Here is a 19,953-nt window from a genome sequence, read left to right as displayed (position 1 = left end):
AGCTCAGAAAGTTAAGACAACTGCTTTTTTTTTTTTTCATTCCAAGGGTAATCTTGATAGATTTTCTCAAAAGACCCTGGACAATCATGGGGAGTTATTAGGAAGAAACCAAAAAAAAAAAAAAGTAGAACAAACTCCCAACTCCTAATGATTCTATGAGGGCTGCCGAAACTGGCTATAAATCTTTACGAGATAGAAAGCTTCATCTTTCTCCTTATCAGGAAGAGGGTTTTCTTAAGTGGAAAACTGGATTGGTGAGAAAAGGATCGGGAAATCTGTGCTGATGAATTTTTTCCATCACAAGTCACCTGACACTCTTTGAAGGTGGCAAGGACTGCCCTACCAGAATTTCACTGGGACATTCATCCCGGCCACACGACTGCCCTGGTGTGTCCCCTTTGAGCCCTTTCTTCCCCAAACTCAAAGAACATTTAAAGGAACACGATATGAGTCCTTGAAGATAATAAATTTGCCATTTTGGTGTGGTATGAATAGAAGAGCACAGCGAAATGTTAGAGAGAGAGAAACACCACCTCAGATACAAGATATGTCGAAAAACAACAGCTTCACATTTTTAATGTTTTTGTTTAATAAAGGTTTCTCATTTGTAGCAATACTTTTTTAACTTAACCCCATAAATTCTTTTTCTCTCATGAGGCCATCCCTCTTCTCTCCTTAAAAGTTTTCCCAGAACAGTGCTTAAGTCAGCCTTTTAACCTTGTACATAGAGCAGAGTACAAATCTTAAATGTTGAATTTTGTTGTTTCATATGTCTGTGAGTAATGGCAAGCATCCTAAGAAAATGAGGTATTTATGGAAGGAGGGTAGGATGGAAAGGGGGAACCGATTACAAGGATCTACATATAACCTCCTCCTTAGGGGACAGACAACAGAAGAGTAGATGAAGGGAGACATCGGACAGTGTAAGATATGACAAAATAATAATTTATAAATTATCAAGGGTTCATGAAGGAGGGGGAAGTAGAGAGGGAGAGAGAAAGTGAGCTGATATCAAGGGCTTAAGTGGAGAGCAAATGTTTTGAGAGTGATGAGGGCAACAAATGTACACATTTGTTTTATACAATGCATATATGAATGTATGGATTGTGATAAGAGTTGTTTGAGACCCCCAATAAAATGACTGAAAGAAAATGAGGTATTCATAGGGGTATAGGGCAGCGTTATAAGCTGGGCACCTCCCCATTCCCGGGGACCAGTGGACAGATGATCTCGTTTAGCACGAGCCTGGCTCTGAGGGTCATGAACAACTCTCTGGGCTCTTTGAATAACATTAACCAAATTAACAGACCCACTGCCATCAAGTCAATTTTGACCCATAGCTAGCTTGCAGGGCATTGCAAAACTGCCCCTGAGGGTTTCCAATGTGGTACATCTTTATGGAATAGACTACCCCATCTTTGTCCTATGTGAACACTGGTCATTTTGAACCACCAACCTTTCAGTTAGCAACTGAGTTCTTGAACCACTGCTCCAGCGGGGTTCTTCATAGTGATGAATATAATCCATTGTCATCAAGTCCATTCGATCTCTTAGTGACATGACATAGGGTTTCTGAGACTATAAATCTTTATGGGAGCAGACTGGCTTTTCTTTCTCCCACTGATCGGCTGGTGGATTGGAACCATCAACCTAACACGTAGACCACACCAGCCAGTTACCATCAAGTTAAATCTGACTCATAGTGGGACTATATGTGAGGAGTAGAATTTCTCATTCATTTTCCAAGATTATAACCTTTCAGAAACAGATCGCTTCAGTGTGATGTACTGGTGGGATGAAGTCCATAAAAGTAGGCCTCTTGGTCCACATTGTGAAGCTCTTGCTCATAATGCCCAATCACTTACCTGTCCTTAATTCACGGGCCAACTTAGCAGGACCATCAGTTTTTAGGAGGCTAAATCTTTTCATGGGTTCAGATAACTTTAGTTTGGCATTCAATATCCTTTCCTTTCCTGTGTATCTCTTTTTGTCAACGTCGTGTAAATTATTAACACCATAAACCAGTGCACAGGAAACCCAAGGAGGTCTGCATGCACCCAGACTTTGCTCTATTTCCAGGTGTGACTGTACTGACACAGCCCTCGTTGTCTTCAGCCAAACGAATTTACCTTTTGGTTGTCTGTATTTAACTCCTGGCCCACAGGGTTTAAGTACTTGGCTACAAACTAAAAGGTTCAATGGCCCAAGCCTGTGGCTGCCTGCTGCCCTAAATATTCCAGCCTTGGAAACTGTGGGGCCATTTTCTTTTTCCCTAGCGGCTCTATGCCAGTCGGAGTGAAGTCAGTGATAGGGGGGTTGGGTACCTAACTCTGCAGAAGAGTTCAATGTGGATAACTGCTAATTCTCCAATGACTTCACAGTTCAGTGTACATCTGTTGCCGGGGGCACTTTTTAAAGTATAGATTGCATCCTGCACCCTATCCCTGCCTGAAATCCCCAGGCATTTCTCTTTCTCTCTCTCTCTCTCTCTCTCTCTCTCTCTCTCTCTCTCTCTCTCTCTCTCTCTCTCTCTCTCTCTCTCTCTCTCTTTAACTAATAATGCCTTTAGTTATTCTGACCTTACAGTGAGGTATTTTGCTTTAGTCTCAAAGATCCAGCACTAGTCCCAATCATCAAAAAGTACCTTATTATCTTAGGATATATTTATCTCTCTCTTTGAACTAAACTTTATGGGACTTTTTAAACCCTATGTTCTGTCCTAGACTGATATAAAAAGGGAACATAAGAAGATGTTACAGTGTCTTTGTTATCCTTGTAGACGGCTACTGGAAAGCACCACCCATATACTTTTTTTCTGTCTGTAGAGTTCATTTTTCACACATTTTCTATCTACTATATCTGCAATGGTTTGGTTTTGTTTGATAGTTTTGTTTTCATATAATTCACATATCATACAATTTAATAGTTCAGTCATAATAAGCAGAACTGTGCAGTCATCACCCAATCAATTTCAGAACTTTTAAAATTTCTTATACTAGTTGCTAACTCTCCATTTTACCCCAACATCCCTTGCCATGCCTAAGTAATTCTTAATCTAGCTACTGCCCCTATAGATTTATGTATCCTGAATTTTATATACAGAAAATCTTACAAAAGAAACAAACCAAAAACAACAACACAGGAAACACTCAATCGAAAAATAAGCAGAAAATGCTAGAAACTGAAACAACTTAAAAATTGGTCAGATGATCCATTTTAACCTAACTACATCTGCCATAACCGACTTTCCAATGCTCTGTCTGACCGCAAGACCATTCACATCCCTGGACTGTGGTCAGAGGGGATTCACTGGAGGCTTCAGCCATGTGAGGACTCTGCATATGGGTTTGGGCTTCCTCTGTCATCCCTAGCCTTCTGCAAACCAACCACTCATATTCTTACCCCAAGACCCCATACTAGGAACTGTACAGTCAGTTCCCCTGCCGGAATAAAACTTGTATAGAGGAATTTCTGTTCTTGTTCATATTGAGTAATAAGATTAATACAAATCCCATACATTATCATCTCAGCTGTCAGGATTTTCAGAACTTCGTGCTTAACTATACTCACACAACCTAAATATGCTGGATATATATATATATATGTGTGTGTGTGTAGTTGCCTGTTCTTTTTTTTTTAAGGTGGGGCCGTGTGTGTGTGTGTGTGTGTGTGTGTGTGTACACATATATGCAAGGGAGGCTTCAAAAAGTTTTTTAATTCCATTATGTTTAAATTTCATTTTCTACAAAGGTTTTGAAGGCCTCTTGTACATTCATGTATATAACTCTACCTCAAATTTTTCCAAAAATCATAATTATACATAAATAAAAGTTCAGCTGTTCTTTTTTTATTTTTACCTGTTTGAACTATTAATTCTCATCATGGAAGATTGCCAAAAGTATGACCTTCCTGGTGCATGTTTCTAATGGTCCTGTAATTTCTTATTATATTTAGCCTCATCAAACAGGATTATTGAAAGGATATTCTCTGGAGCAGTAACAAGGTAAGAAGCCGCATTGACACTTAAAAATTATTAATATTGTAACAATCTCATTTTAGCAACACTTCTCCCATATTTTAACAGAAATAGTGGGCCAAGTAATACAAGAAAACACATATGTCTTAACACAGGAGAGTGATTAAGATATATTGGTCTTACATTTAAATAAAGTTAACAGTTTATGATCCTGCTAATTATTTGCACTTCAAATTAGAGGCCAGATTTATTTCCTTCATATTTTCAAATGCTTCCTGGCTTTACCCTCTAACCTCTGAAAACAAGATATGCCTTTGCAGTGTGAGGGATGTTTTATATGGCCTTTCTTTTAACTACCCCCCAATGCCTGGGGGACTTCATATAAGGAGAAGAGGACAATACGTGGAACACATTCTTTGGACCCTAGGTCCCTGTACTGGGAACCTCCTAGATCCAAGAAACAGCTAAAACAGCAGATAGCAAGAAGCAGTGAGAAAGAAATAGGAGCAGTAGAACCAGGAGACAGACAGCTCGGTGTAGCGTGTAGCCCACGCAGCAAAGCTTGCTGATAAGAGTACAGTGCCTCCAGGCACTTATTGGCAGAGTTGAAAAAACTCTCATAGTTTCCCCAGCATGTTAGAGGCCAGGCCTGTCCCAAGAAGCCAAGGAGCCAAGGACCAGAGAAAGACCTTCCTCTGGGCATGCCTCAGAGGGGTCTATGCTGACAGAAGAACTGTACCTTGAGCTTTCCTTATTCTGAATTGTGTAACCTGTTACTTCTGTAATTGATTTACTAGTTGCAATAAGCGCTCAAACATAGTGCTGATTGTGAGGAGTCTCAGTACAGAATAGTGTTTTGTTCTGTGTAACACGTAATGGATAGGAGCATCATCCTACGATGTTTTTCCAAATAATTGTTCAAGAAATTTTATTAGCACTGTCTTCTTCTCTTTCCCTCTGCTCCCAGGGGAAAAACAGTACAGGAAGAAGGAAGAATGAGCTATGCAGATTTTGTTTGGTTTTTAATCTCTGAGGAAGACAAAAGAAACCCCACCAGGTATGACTTCCAAATTTTCTTTGCCAAGATATAAGATGGGCGCACAAGGCCTGAAAAGCTGCCATGTGGACTTAGTGAATAACCCTGGAGATCCCAAGATGACAGTCCTCTTGGGGCTCTCAGGTAGGATGAAACAGGCACTGAATCCACAGGCCCAGCACTGAGAGCAGTGCAGTTACCCAGGAGACTCGGGTGACTGGCCGTGAGGGTAAGTAAGGCTAAGGGTAAATTAGACTAAGTAGGTGTTGATATGGGACCTAGGAATAGACTAGAGACTGCTAGTTGTTTTGCCACCTCAATGGTTCAGTAATAAATTAGAGAGGGAAAGAAAAGAGCACAGGTAGGTCCTCATTCCCTTGGTTAGAATAATTTCTCCCTTCCTTTGACATTTTCAAACATACCTTGATTGTACTCAGACACTATATGACCTTTCTCCACACTCATCTGTCTCTTGTCTAAGCTAGAACTCTAAACCTCTCTCTTTCTGTGGTATATATGTATTGTGTGCTCAAGACCAAAGGAGGGTGAGGGTGCACTCCTTGATGTGATTTGCAGGCATAACCGGCTCTGCTGTCTCAATGCTCGCTCAAGGACCATCTACTGTGTTGAATGTATTGTTTGGAAATCATCTAAGTAGGAATAAAAATAAGCTAGGAAACTTATTAGTAGCCCTGGTAGCATAGTAGGTTAATACATTGGGCTGCTAACCACAAGGTCAGCAGTTTGAAACCACCAGCTGCTCCTCATGAGAAAGATAAGCCTATCAGTCTTGGAAACCCACAGGGGCAGTTCAGTACTGTCCTACAGGGTTGCTATGAGTCAGAATCAAATCTATGACAGTGAATTTCTGAAGAGGAATATAATTAGATTATTTTTAATTAATTTGAATTTTCATTTCAAAGACAGTAGTAATTTAATGTCCAATATGAGCATAAGAATATAAATTTTAATAATTATAAACAACAAAAAACACTGTCACTGAGTCGATGCCAATTCACAGTGACCCTACAGGACAGGCTCTTATAGATTATATTGTTTGGTATACATTGTATAGTCATTTTTATTAACAGTTGATCTTTGAATAACACAGAAGTTAGGGGAAGTTGAAATAAGCTTAGAACATTTGACTGCCCAAAAACTTACCTACTGACAGTCTACTACTGACCAGAATTATGTTATATGCATTATGCTGTACCCTTGTAAAAGCTTCATTTCAATACGAGCTAAACACGTATTTTGCAAAACGCATAATGTTTTCTGCCCCTGCTGGAGGTAGCTGCAACAATGGCTTCACCAAGTGCCTTTTCTTTATTTACAGTGGTCCTTACACTGGATTAAGTTCTCTGCTTCTTAGAAGCACTGCCAGCACATCACTAGTGGCACTCCCAGTGGGTTCTGGAGAAAGGCTGGTGGTACTGCAGTGAACACCAAAGAAAGTACACAGAACTGCAGGACATTTGTTACTTCATGACACAATGTGCTGGAGAGACAAACGGCTCACACAGAAATGACTAGCGTCACGAAGTCTTTAAAGTAGATGCTCAGAGTACTTGAGCTCACCACAATAGCAATGGGAAGTGGCTACAGAATTCTTACAGTAATACTGTATGAACTATAGTTCATTTGTACAGTTAGGATTCATTACTGCATCTTTTGATGTATATTTCTCTTGACTGTGAATATATTTGATAAATTTTGTTTTATAATTTATGTTTTATGATAGTAAGTTGTGAAATATATTTACTACATATATATATGAACTTATTTTGTGTATTCATGGAATATCTAACTTTTCTTAAAATTTTTAAAAATTTTTATTTCTAGGCTGTACAATTCATAGATGAGTTTTTCAAATTATCACAAATCTCCAATATACTTACTGAAAAAATTCTTCATCTAAGTGGGCCCTTGCAGTTCTAACTTGTGTTGTTCAAGGGTCAACTGTGTACTGGTATAGACTGTTGGGACATCTAAATTATTTCCATTGAATTAATTTTTAATTACCATATACTCCAAGTTTTTAGGGTATGTTCTCCTAAGTATCCTCTCATACTTAAGGCTAAATAGTTGTAATACCCACAATTTTTTCTTTAGAAGAAATTTCAAGAAAATAAACTCTTCCTGATGCCCATTTTTCCCTTCCTCTTCCGTGCTCCTCCTTCTGGTCGACACTGCTGTCTAGGAGTCCTATGAGTCAAAATCAACTCTATGGTAGTGAGTTTGGGGTTAAAATAGTCCAGCCAACGGGGGACAGCACTGAAGACACTGCGGAAGGTGTGCCCGGTCTGCCTCATGCAAAGCAGGGTGAAACACAAAGGGTGTGCAACAGGGCAGCAAGAGAGAAAACTAAGTTCCCAAGGAATCCTGAAAATAGACTTCTGACTTGGGGGACAGGGCTTGGCACCTCATCAGACTTGATCATAAAACGTACATGAGGATCAACAGACCTGGAACTATCTATTGGGTTTTTTCTTGTTTTGTTTTTCTTTTTCTTTTACCTTATGTCTATCTATATAACATAGGCAGGACAAACAATCCCAAGGAGAAATCAGTGGGACCGGCAGTTCTGAGGGGCTATGGGAGAAGAGGGGTTGAGGAGTGAGAGTGGGGAGCCAACAAACTCAGGAAAAGGGAACAACAAGAGATCTAAAATTGATGGCAAGGAGGCATATAATGCCTGGTGGGGTTTAATCAAGTACAATGTATCAGAGAAGAATTACTGAGAGACAAATGGAAATGAGCATGATAGTGGGATAGGAGGAAGATGAAAGGAAATAAAGGAAGAAAATAGGAGGCAAAAGCTACTTATAGAGGTATAGCTAAAGGCATGCATATATGTAAATATAGAGGCCAATGTACATGTATTTATATGGTAAGTATTAAGATAGCAGACAGACTTTGGGCCTCTACTCAAGGCCTCCCTAAACACAAGAACACTTTATTCTGATAATCTGGCATTCTTTGATATACCTTCCTGACATGATCACTGAAGACAAAATGGGTGCATAAGCAAATGTGAAGAGAGCGGATGGTGCCCGGCTATCAAAAGATATAGCATGAAGAAGCACACCAGCCTTTGTGATTATGAGGTGTCACCAGTATCAGGTATCAAAATATCCAAAACAAACAACTATATCGATGCAAACGACAGGGGTTGGAGTAGAGACCCAAAGCCCATCTGTAGACAGTTGGATATCCCACCACCAAAGGGTTATAGGAAGGGATGATTCAATCAAGGTGCAGTATAGTACTGATAAAACACACATCATTCCTCTAGTTCCTGAGTGTTTCCCCTCCCCTCTACCCCCACTACCATGACCCAATTCTACCTTACAAATCTGGCTAGACCAGAGAACACACATTGTATAGATAAGAGCACTCGACACATAGAATTCAGGACAGATAAACCCTTCAGGAACAGTAGTGGGAGTACTGATATCATGAGGGAAGAGGAATGGTCAGGGAGGAGGAAGGGGGAGAAAGGAAGAACCCTTTACAAGGTTGGATATATAGCCCCCCAAAAGGAGATAAATAACAGAAATTTGGGTGAAGGGAGACAAACTGACAATGTAAGATGAAATAATAATAATAATATATATTATCAAGGTCACTGGGGGGGGTTATACCAAGAGCTCAAGTAAAAAATATTTTGGAAATTATGACAACATATGTACAAATATGGTTGATACAATTGATGTATGGATTGTTGTAAGAGCCCCCAATAAAATGATTTAAAAAGAAAAAAATAGTCCAGCCAAGTCACTAAACAAATGAACAAGTGTTAGGTCCAGAAAGTAGGGAAGGGGGGAGGGGGGGGAATCGATATCTAGAGTGGCTGCAATATTAGTTAAAATCCATTTTTAAGAAAATTTTAAGACATGCAAAGAACTGTGCTCAGACATGGGAAAAAATCTGGCAACAGAAACTGAGAAGTAATAGGAGCTGTCTTTGAGAGACCAGATTTTGGACTCAGCAGACAAAGATTTCAAAGCCACTACTATAAACATGTTCAAAGAACTTACTGAAATGCTTCAAGAAGTTAACTGAAGCTAGGTTGACAATAATGAGATAGATCATTTTAAATGGAAAATGGAAAGTCTAGAGTTGAGAAGAATAACTGAAATAAACAAACTCGCTAATGGGCTGAACCTTAGATATGAACTGACAGAGGAGTCAGTGAACTGAAAGAATATGCAGTCTGAAGAACAGAAGAATAAATCATTTAAAATATGAAGGCACAGAGAAATGCCTCATTAAGCACATCAATGTTTGCATAATGCAAAAGCCAGAACAGGAAAAGAAAGGAACAGGAATAAATACATGAAAAATAATTACTTTAAATTTCTGAAATTTGATGAAAATGTATCAATCTAAGTACTTCAGTGATCTGCTCGTACTAGGATAAATAAATGATATCCACATGTAGACACATACAGTAGAAATAATGAAAAGCAAATTTGAAAGCAGCCAAAGGAAAATGACTTGTCACATGTACATAAATACCACGAAGATTAACAGCTGACTTACCAGAACCTATGGAAATATGCGAAGATTGTGCAGTTACATAAACCAAGTGCTGGTTGCGAAAAAACTTCCAAACAAGAATGTTTTATCCAACATAGTTGTGTTTCAAATTGAAGACATTCCAGACACACAAATACAGAGACTTTATTGCTAGCAGCCCCACCTTATAGGAAAAATAAGGAAAGTGTAAGCTGAGCACAAGTGAACCCAGACAGCAATTCAGAGCCACACCCAAACAGCAAAACGTGCCAGCAGAGTACAGCATGTATGCCTATTTCTTCTCTCCGCTGACGCTAAGAGCGATTTTAGAAAACAACATGTATTATAATTATATCAAACCTATAATGTATAGAAATGAGCTATTTATGAGGAGCATTTCTATATCACTGGAATTAAGTTAGCATAAATCTGAACTAGATTCTGAGAAGTTAAGATATATATGTCAAGGGTAGCATAAACACTAGCAAATTAACTCAAAAACATATAGTGAAGAAAATCATTAAAGGTGTTAAAAAATGTTACACCTGAAAAATGTTCACTTAATGAAAAACCATTCAAAAGGAAAAAAATATGACACATTGTTGTTGTTGTTAGGTATTTGGTCTTGGCTCATAGGAGCCCTATGTACAACAGAACAAAATACCATAACAAAAAGTAAAATGATCACATAAATTCAGTTGTCTCAATCAAAGCACTTAATATGAATGGCAGTCCTGTTTACCTTTTGGTGAAGACACTACCCTGTTTTCCACAGCTGCTGTGCCACTCTACAGTCCCACCAGCAATTTCTTTACATCCTTGACAACACCTTTTGTTTTCCATATATTTAATAATAGCCACACAAGTGGGTGTGAAGTGATGTGCCATGTATCTGTGATTTGCACCTCTCTCTCTTTTTTAGTCATTTTATTGGCGGCTCATACAGTTCTTACCATAATCCATCCATGTGTCAGGCACATTTGTACATTTGTTGCCATCATCATCTTCTTTCTACTTGAGCCCTTAGTATCAGTTTCTCATTTTCCCCTTCCTCCCTCATGAACCCTTGATAATTTATAAATTATTATTTTTTTCATGTCTTAACACTGACCTATGTCTCCCATCACCCACTTTTCTGTTGTCCATCCCCCTGGGAGGGGGTTATAGGTAGATCATTGTGATCGGTTCCTCCTTTCTCCCCCTACCTTACTCTTACCTTCCTGGTATGGTTACTCTCAATACTGGTCCTAAGGTGTTTATCTGCCCTGGATTCCTTGTGTTGCCAGCTTTTACCTGTACCTGTGTACATGCTCTGGTCTAGCCAGATTTTTAAGGTTGAATTGGGGTCATGATAACGGGAGGAGGACGCATTAAAGAACTAGAAGAAAGTTGTATGTTTCATCGTTGCTACACTGCACCTGACTGGCTGGTCTCTTCCCCATGACCCTTCTGTAAGGGGATGTCCATTTGTTTACAAATGGTCTTTAGGTCTCCACTCTGCACTCCCAACTCATTCACAATGACAGGATTTTTGGTCTGGGTCTTTCATGCCTGATGCCTGAACCTGTCAATACCTCATGATCACACAGGCTGATGTGCTTCTTCCATGTGGGCTTTGTTGCTTCTCAGCTAAATGGCCACTTGTTTATCTTCAAGTTTTTAAGTCCTCAGATGCTATGTCTTTTGATAGCCGGGCACCATCAGCTTGCTTCACCACATTTACTTAATGCACCCACTTTATGCACTGTCTTCAGCGATAGTGTCGAAAAGGGATTTGCACCTCTTATGCCTAATGACACTGAGCGACTTTGCATTTGCTTGTTGGCCATTTGTATGTCTTCTTGATGAAATATTCAAGGCCTTTGCCCATTTTTTAATTGGGTTGTCTTTTGGTTGTTAAAGGGAGAGTCATTTCAGCAAACTATTTTTGAATAACTGAAAAAATAGGGCAAAAATTTGTCTTCACATGTATGCAAAAATTTACACAGAATGGATAAATTTAAGTGTAAAACTATACAATATGGGGGAAAGCATAAGAGAATCTTCATGACTTAAGACAAAGTTTAACATGACATCAAAAACATGATGTTTAAAGGAAACAAATACTATATTCCACTTCATCAAATTTTAAAATTTTGCTCCACCAAAAGCCTGTAAAAGAAACAGACAAAGCACAATTTGGAATAAAGAAACATACACAACAAAGTACTTATATTCAGAATAAAATAGAACCCCTAAACTCAACAATAAGGAAACATCAGCAATGCAAACTGTCCTAGTATCTGGACATAATCACTTTGTTTCAAGGAATTAAGACATTACAAGAGTGGATATGTAAGCTTTAGGTATTTTTGCACTAGGCCAGTCTGAGCAAGGAATGTCAAGGGAAGAAGCACGGTGAGGTCTCTAGGTGTGTTTGTGAGAGAGAAAGGAGGAAAACGTGCTGTCCTCTATACTTACAGTGTCCAAAATCACAACCACTAACTACAGGGGCTCCAGAATAATTGAAGGATGGGTCATCTAGATTAGATGTACTGTAACGGTGGCATTGTCAAGTCGGTGTTGGCCTGCCAGCAGCAGAGTAGGTGGTTCACACCCCCCAGCCATCCAAGGGAGAAGGTCGAGGCTGTCTCCTCCTGTAAATATGGACAGCCTCGGAGACCCACATTTAGGACTGCTGCCGGTTGGAATTGACTCAATGGTATTGGGTTTGTTTGTTTTATGAGTACAAAGGATACTTCAAACAGTATGCAAAATTTAAGATGTGTATCATCAATAATTTTTACATCAATTCACATGTTGAAATATTTAAGCTATATCAAGTTATGTGAAATATATTATTTAATTTTTCCTGTTTTTTTAATCTTTTGTTTTATTCCATAGGAAAAAAAATTTTAATAGGACAGTAATTTTTAAAAAAACACATTGCTACTCAGGCTCTAGTTATACATGCAGGGGCTTATTCCAAACAGGCATTTTTAAGCATGTCTGTCTGATCAGTGGGCAGCTGCAGACAAGTTCTCTCAGTACTACACTTCCCTTAGTTGCCTTAGGCTGCCTTTTAAAAACGTCCAGTCCTCCCAGTGGCTTCCACAGGGATCTGCTGGGCCAGTTAAATTCAAAGCAGAGAGGTCAACTCAGAAGATAGGGTCAACTGGCTTTGGGGGACCCCAAAGGGTTAATAATCTTGATTTTTCTCAAAGGGCCAACATTGGGGCTTATTAGGAAGAAGTTTTAAGAAAATGGAAAACTGCACTGGATAGAAAAAGGCCAGGAAAGTTGTGCTGGGTGATTTTTTATCATCACAACACTGCACCTATGCTCATTCATGGGAGGCAGCAAAGTCTGTCCTATGTGAATGTCATAGGAATCCTTATGCCATCCACCCTGCAGCCCAGATTTTGCCCACTTCAGACTTCTTTTTTGTTTACAAAATTTCAAAGAACATTTAAAATAAACACAATACAAGTCCTTCAAGGATACCAAAACTTCTCTTTGACATGGGATACATTGAAGAACACAGAATTCTTCAGGAAGGGTTAGAGAGATGGAAACCTTGCTTTCAGAAGTGTGCAGATCTAGCTGAGAAATAACAGCTTCACATTGGTATGTTTGTTTAATAAAGGTTTCCGTGCTTCTGTAGCTCCGCCCTCGTACGTATGTGTCTAGCATTACGGACAGTAAGGCTCCACATACAGCCTAGGGTCAGAGCTCTGTCCTTCCTTTTTCATCCTTTTGTTTCCCTCCGCTTTTCTAATTACTTGTTCATTAATGATCTCTTCATTGATGGCTAAGCTAATGTAAACTTTATCCATTCGAATCTTAAGTTTTTATTATTTTTCAGCTCTAGAATTGCCACTTAATACTTTTGTAATATGTGATTTATGGCTTTCTGCAAATATTCTCACTCTTGAGCATGTCGACCACAGAGATTGTAAACCCCTGTCTACTAGTGCAGCTATCTCGGTGCCATGTGATTCAGCCCGATACGTTTTCCATCTTGCCTCCTCTCTTCATACAATTGCAAATCGCTTATTATGTTGCGAACTATCATATGAAGTGTGTATGTTGATTCAAAGCTATATTTTTCTCACAGAAGAAGCATTTAAAAAAAAGCTTCCACCTCGTCAAGATAAAAGACATTCAGTAAAGTAGGAATAGAAGGAACCTTGTGATAAAGGCTTTTTTTTCTATAAGAAACCCACAACTCACATTGTGTTTAATGGAAAAAGACTAAATGTTCTCCTCAACAATAAGAAAAACGTCTAGGATATCTTCTCTCACCACTTACCTGTAGCATTGTATTGGAGACTCTGGCCAGGATAATTCGCTTACAAAATCTACTAAAAATCTTTTTGGACTAATAAAAATTTCAGCAAGATCCGTGTATAAAAGTCTTATTTTCATGTCCTAACAAAAGTCTTAAGTTAAATTAAAAGCCAATTCCATTTCCTTGAAGAGGTAGCAAGCTACCTTTATTCTAAGGCAATGGGGACTCCATGCAAGTTTTTAAAATGAGGTTTTCCTTCTCGTCAAGCCTCCTTGTGCATTGTGGAAAACAAAGCACACATAGGCATCCAAAATAACTTTGATGGCGTGATGGTTACAATTTGGTATGTCTCTCTACATCCCATGTATGTATACAAATGACTGAGCATACATTATGTGTACAGCTATGCATACATTATGCTCTTTCAAGAAAGAGCTATTGGGATCAAAATGACAACGGTACTTTCGAGTGAATATTAGGAAACGGGGGAGTGGATTTATGTTAGCAGGGAGGGATAACTCAAGAGAAGGCTGAGAATGGCAGTACAGCTCAAAGAATGTCAGCGATAGTCATTGAATTGTGCATGTAGAAATGGTTCAATTAGTGTATGCTCTGCTGTGTATATTGTCAACAACAAAAGTTAGGAATAAACTATTTTTAAAATCCCATGGGACTATTTTTAAGATTTGAATAGTCCTTTCACCCAAGAAGATAAACATGTGGTTAGTAAACAGCTGAAAAGATGCTCAACATAATTAGTCATCAGGGAAATGCAAATCCAACCACAATGAAATTCTACTTCATATCCACCAGAATGGCTATCATAAAAAGTAACAATTGAAAAAATTTTAAAATAACAGTTGTTGATGAGGATGTAGAAAATTTGCTGGTGGGAATGTAAATTGGAGTGGTCACTTTGGAGAGCGGCTTAGCAGGTCCTCAGAATGCTAAGCATTGAGCTACTACGTGTTCAGCCTCGCTGTTCCAGTCTCTGGCACAGTCCAAGAGGTATGGGAGTATATACTCACACAAAAGCTTGCACAATAATGTTCTTAGCAGCATTGGTCTAAATAGCCAACGAGTAGACACAACCTTCGTGTCCATCAACTGATACATGACTAAACAAAAGAAATAAAATAGCTACTCATCAAGTGCTTACTTAAGGAAAGTAGGTAGCATTTACAGAAATTAAGTTTCTGTCTTATGAAAGGCATGGGTGGATAAAAAGTAATTCACTCACTAAAGGTTGATGCGTGCTCAGTAAAATGTGGCCTACAAAACTGGGATGTGGAGCTTTCCTGGCCCGGCAGGCACACATATGGAGAATGTGTGTTTTCTGGGGAGAGGCTGTTACAAACTTTTTTCCTGTGCTGATTTTTATCACATTCTGTTCCCACCATTATTAACTCTGGCAGTTATCTCGTTCATTTCTGTTAAGTCTCAGGACACGAGCCTAGTGCTCTTAGAGGTAGGAGGAGCCGAAATATATCTTCCGAATATGCAAAAGAAAATACATTTCATCCCTCACTATGCAGTAATGACACTTCCTGCAGCTGATTTCTTGACTAGCTTCTAGGAGTTTCTACTAGGGCTGAGAAACTCGAGTCCAAATCTTAATTTCATCCAGTCTGAGGACAAGGGCAAGAGGTAATGTAATCTTGCTTATGTCGATAATTGCACAAATACAATGTGTCTTAATATAATTATGCTCTGAAAAACAAAAATGGTTAAATACACAAAAATTTATCACTGATTTTCTGTGGGTAGTTAGTACTTATATGAACTGCTCTCCAGTTTTGCTACAATAAATAGCCTTTACATTTAAACTCTGTAAATTATCTTTAGAGGGCGGTGGGGAAGATTCCTGTGTTGGAAGAAATTTCAAAGCAGATCTAGTACTTGCAGTGAGAAGATTCTGTCAGGACATGTCCTTCATGTGTGTGAGCAGCCAGCCAGCCCCCACTTCTGTGCTTTCAGAGAGGAATCATCTCTGCATACAGGATGGTTCGTAACAGCTTTCTCTTTTGTACACTGATCCCTCTTATGCTCACGAATCCTCCCTGAATTACATTTGAATCCTTTATCACATGAGACTCATTCAGTCATTTAAAGGCACCTATCACGCACCTTTGGCAAGCCCTACGGCAGTGTAAATGCCTTTCTTGGCATTCGAGCTTGCTTTCTTATGGACCATTGTAAAGAACTGGAGTGTGTGTGTGTGTGTGTGTGTGTGTGTGTGTGTGTGTGTGTGGTATTTATTGTAACGACTTTTATAGTTCTCCTTAACGTATATTTCTTAACAAGGAGCCCTGATTTTCAGTTCAACTAGGCCCTTGTCAAAACCAAGAGCTAGCTTCTTCTTTTTTTTACTATTAAATTAACAATGAAGTAAGGACTTATTACTAGCTATACCTAAAAGTATGTTGGATGGCTAGAAAGAGAATAAAGAGAAGATTCCATTACCAGATTCCTTGAAGATCCAGGGTGTAGGTAGCGAGGAGCCAAGCAACCACTTGCCCCTGCCGGGAGAAAGGTGACACAGGAGCCATCCAGGTTCTGACCTGGATAAGGCTGAAGGGACAAGATTTGGCCTGAGACAGAGAAGCAGAAGCAGTAAAAGTGATTGAATCTGAGAAGCGAAACTGTACGGTCAACTACAGGTGTTTTTCTTTTTTAACTTTTTATTGTGAATTAGGTGGGAAGAGTTACTGTTGTCTGACTGACTGATTTTGTTTGTTTATTTGTCTGTTTTTACTGTTCTAAGGAGCCCTGGTGGCTGCTCAGCTGCTAACTAGAACGTAGGCAGTTTGAACCACCAGATGCTGCCGAAGAAAAGACCTGACTATTGGCTTCCTTACACATCACAGCCTACGAAACCCTTTGGGGCGCTCACCAACCCTCACTGCCATTGAGTCCATGCTGACTCATAGTGACCATAAAGGGCAGGGCAGCACTGCCCCTGTGGGTTCCCAAGACTGTAACTGTTTACAGGAGTAGAAAGCCCCGTCTTTCTTTAGAGGAGCGGCTGTTGGTTTCAAACTGCAGGCCTTGAGGATTGCAGCCCAACTTATAACCCAGTGACCTGTGGGTTGCAACCCCTTTGGGGATCGAACAACCTTTACACAGGGGTCGCCCAATTCATAACAGTAGCAAAATGATAGTTATGAAGTAGCAATGAAAATAATGTTATGGTTGGGGGTCCCCACCACATGAGGAGCTGTATCAAATAGGGGAGGAGGCATTAGGATGGTTGAGAACCACGATGCCACCGGGGCAGTTCTGCTTTTAAGTTGGCATTAACTCAACAGCACACAATAACAGAGATAAGCAACAATGAATTCCAGGATACCAAGAGATCTTTTTCACCACGATCAAGTTGATTCCATCTCATAGTGACCCTACAGGGCTCTGAGACTTTACTGAAATAGCCAATCTTATCTTTCTCCTGCAGATCAGCTGGTGTTTTGAACAGATAATTCCATAGTGCCACAAGGGCTCCTTAGACACCAGTCAAAAAGGACATTCTACTGCCCCTTTTTTCACTACTCAAAACCCTTGATGACACCCCCCCACACACACACACACACACACTGCCATTAGGTTACTATGAGTCAGACTTGACTCAATGGCAGTGTGTTTCCATGACTATAGACCTTTATGGAGCAGACAGCCTCATCTTTGTCCCATAGGACTAGACAAATAATGCTACAAATATCTAACAACCAGATATTGCCACCTCTTTTGCTGAGGAGGGAATAGACTTGGATGATTCCCACAATCAGAAATTGTTTCAAGGTAGATGTGGCATGAAAGGACCTTACCACAGCCAAACTATTTTACCTCCTGGTCACTGAATCCAATGCACATTTCTCTCTGGTCTCTGATGGTAACATTAAATATTGAGCTGGTGCAATATTCAAATAAATAGCTCAAAATAACTTTTTAAATATCACAAATTCATCTTTTTACAATGTAAAATGTATCTTTCTGAGAAAACGTAGCACAGAGATCCTAGTGTGACTTACTTGAAAACAATTATTTATGGTCACAAATTAGCTATCCTCTCCCCCCAAAAAACAACAACAGACTCACTGCTATTGAGTTAATGCTGTTAGAGACCCCTTGTGGGTTTTGGAGACTAGCTGTTTACAGAGGTAGAAAGCCCAGTCTTTCTCCCGTGGAACTGCTGGTGGTTTTGAACAGCCGATCGCAGCCCAATGTGTAACCACTACACCACCAGGGCTCCCAAAAGAGGTTTGTAATAATCATTATATGTACAGTTGTTCTGAATATAACTTCAGACCACAAATGGGAATTTGACCAAGGATCTCCTAGAAATTTTATTTTGCCCTGAATCAGTCACTCTTAGTAGAAAATACCATTTTCCATTACCAGTTAAGGCTGTTGCCTTCATGTGTTGTGATTAATTGATGGAATGATTATAGATGCTACTTGAAGTGACCGTGATAAAGTGACCATAATAAAAGATTCAGGCTTTTGGGTAGATATCAGAACGTTAACTACCCAGTACTTTTGATCCCTTTAGAAAGCGCATTAAATAGCCAGCAAAGGGATTGTTTTTTAAAGGAACGAGCCCATAATAATGAAATAGAGAAAACAATAACAAAAGTGTAGAAATTAGAAAGCAGATAAACTTTGTGAACTACCTGAACTCAGTAGAGCAAAGAACCAAGATGCAATCCAACAGTCCTAGCAAAACTCCTAAAACTCAGTATTGTGGTAAAGGTTGAGCAGGAAAAAAGTTTACCCAAAGTCTGTTTAAAGAAACAGCCGTCCCCAGGCCATCTTCTCCACCTGGGCTAAACACTGGTGCTTGATTCCCTGGAAATATGAGATGTAGGACCTCTGAATAGAAAGTGATGACAAGATTATAGATGCTACTCAAAGTGACCATTGTAGGTGTGGCTCTCACCGCCACTGAGTCTATTCTGAGTCATCACACTCTTGTGGAAAAGAGTAGTACTGCCTCTTTGACTTTACAAGGGCAGAAAGCCTCATCTTCTGAGAGAACAGCGCTGGGTTCGAAATGCTGACCCAGTAAGTAACCCACTATGCCAGCCCCTGGGCTCCTTTCCAGGTGGGCTGCCACAGTGAAAATAGAATGAGTAAAGGACTGTATACATTCTCACTGAATGCTCAAATTACCCAGGCTTCCTCCCTCCCTCACTCAACATGCAGAATGCTGACAACCTGACCTAAACCTGCAGGCAAGAGCCTCAAACATCCCTCTCTGGAGAATCTGCCCTGACCAGTGGTGAAGATCCAAAGATTTGACATCTGATATTCCCAAGAAAAGAACCAGCCAGACTATACAGCAAAAGCGCATAGTCAACACACTCCTAGATCAGAACTTTCCATCAGCGTTTACCACCTTCTTAGAGACAGAGAACAAAGGATGACTAGACACCTGAGAAAATCCTCTTTCACAAACGAGAGACCAGACAAGTGGAAAAGGAAGTAATCTGATGAAACAAATTTGCAGAAAGAAGAAAACTGTAACAATGAAGAATGTACTATTATGAATATCCTCAAAGAGATAAAAGAAATTACAGTCACAGAACATAAACAGAATGGTACTTATTACAAGACCTCTGGGAAATCAAAACTACAGAGCAGAATGAAACAGAGTGTTTCAGAGATAAAGCTGAGTGAACCTCCCAGAAAAGAACAACAAAGATGAAGCAAGAGAAAATCGAGAAAAGACATAAAATTAAAGAGGCAACCCAGAAAGTCAACATAATCATTACATTTTACTGTATAGCTTATTAAACCCAATGTATCATTTCAACATGTAATCAGTAAACATACTGGTGAACATGGATGAACTTGGAGGACCTTATGCTGCAATAAATTTGTCAAGCACAGAAGGATAAATATTGTATGAAACCATATTGTAAACAGTCAAAATAGATTTTCACACAAAAAGAAACATTCTTTGACGGTTACCAAGAATGGCAGAGGAACGAGTGCGTTAGAGGGTGGGCAGAGTGTTAACTAGGGTGAAGGAGAAGTCAATACACAGTTAGCACATAGGGGAAAAGAGGGAGGTGGAGGAAGACACTGGGATGTTTGCAAGAGTTAAAGGCAACAGAGGCAAATAATGTTACCAACACAATCCTGCAATCG

General features: G+C 39.5%; 1 protein-coding gene across 5 annotated transcripts in view; it reads left to right on the top strand.

Moving 5' to 3' along the window:
• Nucleotides 1-19,953, top strand: part of PPP2R3A (protein phosphatase 2 regulatory subunit B''alpha) — a 202,596-nt gene that overhangs the window by 147,572 nt on the left and 35,071 nt on the right. For 4 of the 5 annotated variants that reach the window (XM_075546885.1, XM_075546883.1, XM_075546886.1 and 1 more), the window contains 2 exons: nt 3,955-4,003; nt 4,944-5,033. In XM_075546885.1, the coding sequence (XP_075403000.1) occupies nt 3,955-4,003; nt 4,944-5,033 (139 nt within the window). Of the gene's footprint in view, nt 1-3,954; nt 4,004-4,943; nt 5,034-6,351; nt 6,754-19,953 lie in introns of those variants that run through there. The other variant, XM_075546887.1, reaches the window with a different exon arrangement.

The sequence above is a fragment of the Tenrec ecaudatus genome, chromosome 4 (assembly GCF_050624435.1).
Source record: "Tenrec ecaudatus isolate mTenEca1 chromosome 4, mTenEca1.hap1, whole genome shotgun sequence".
NCBI classification, from domain to species: domain Eukaryota; kingdom Metazoa; phylum Chordata; class Mammalia; order Afrosoricida; family Tenrecidae; genus Tenrec; species Tenrec ecaudatus.
The sequence above is the reverse complement of the archived record's forward strand: the minus strand, read 5'-3'. Positions and strand labels throughout refer to the sequence as shown.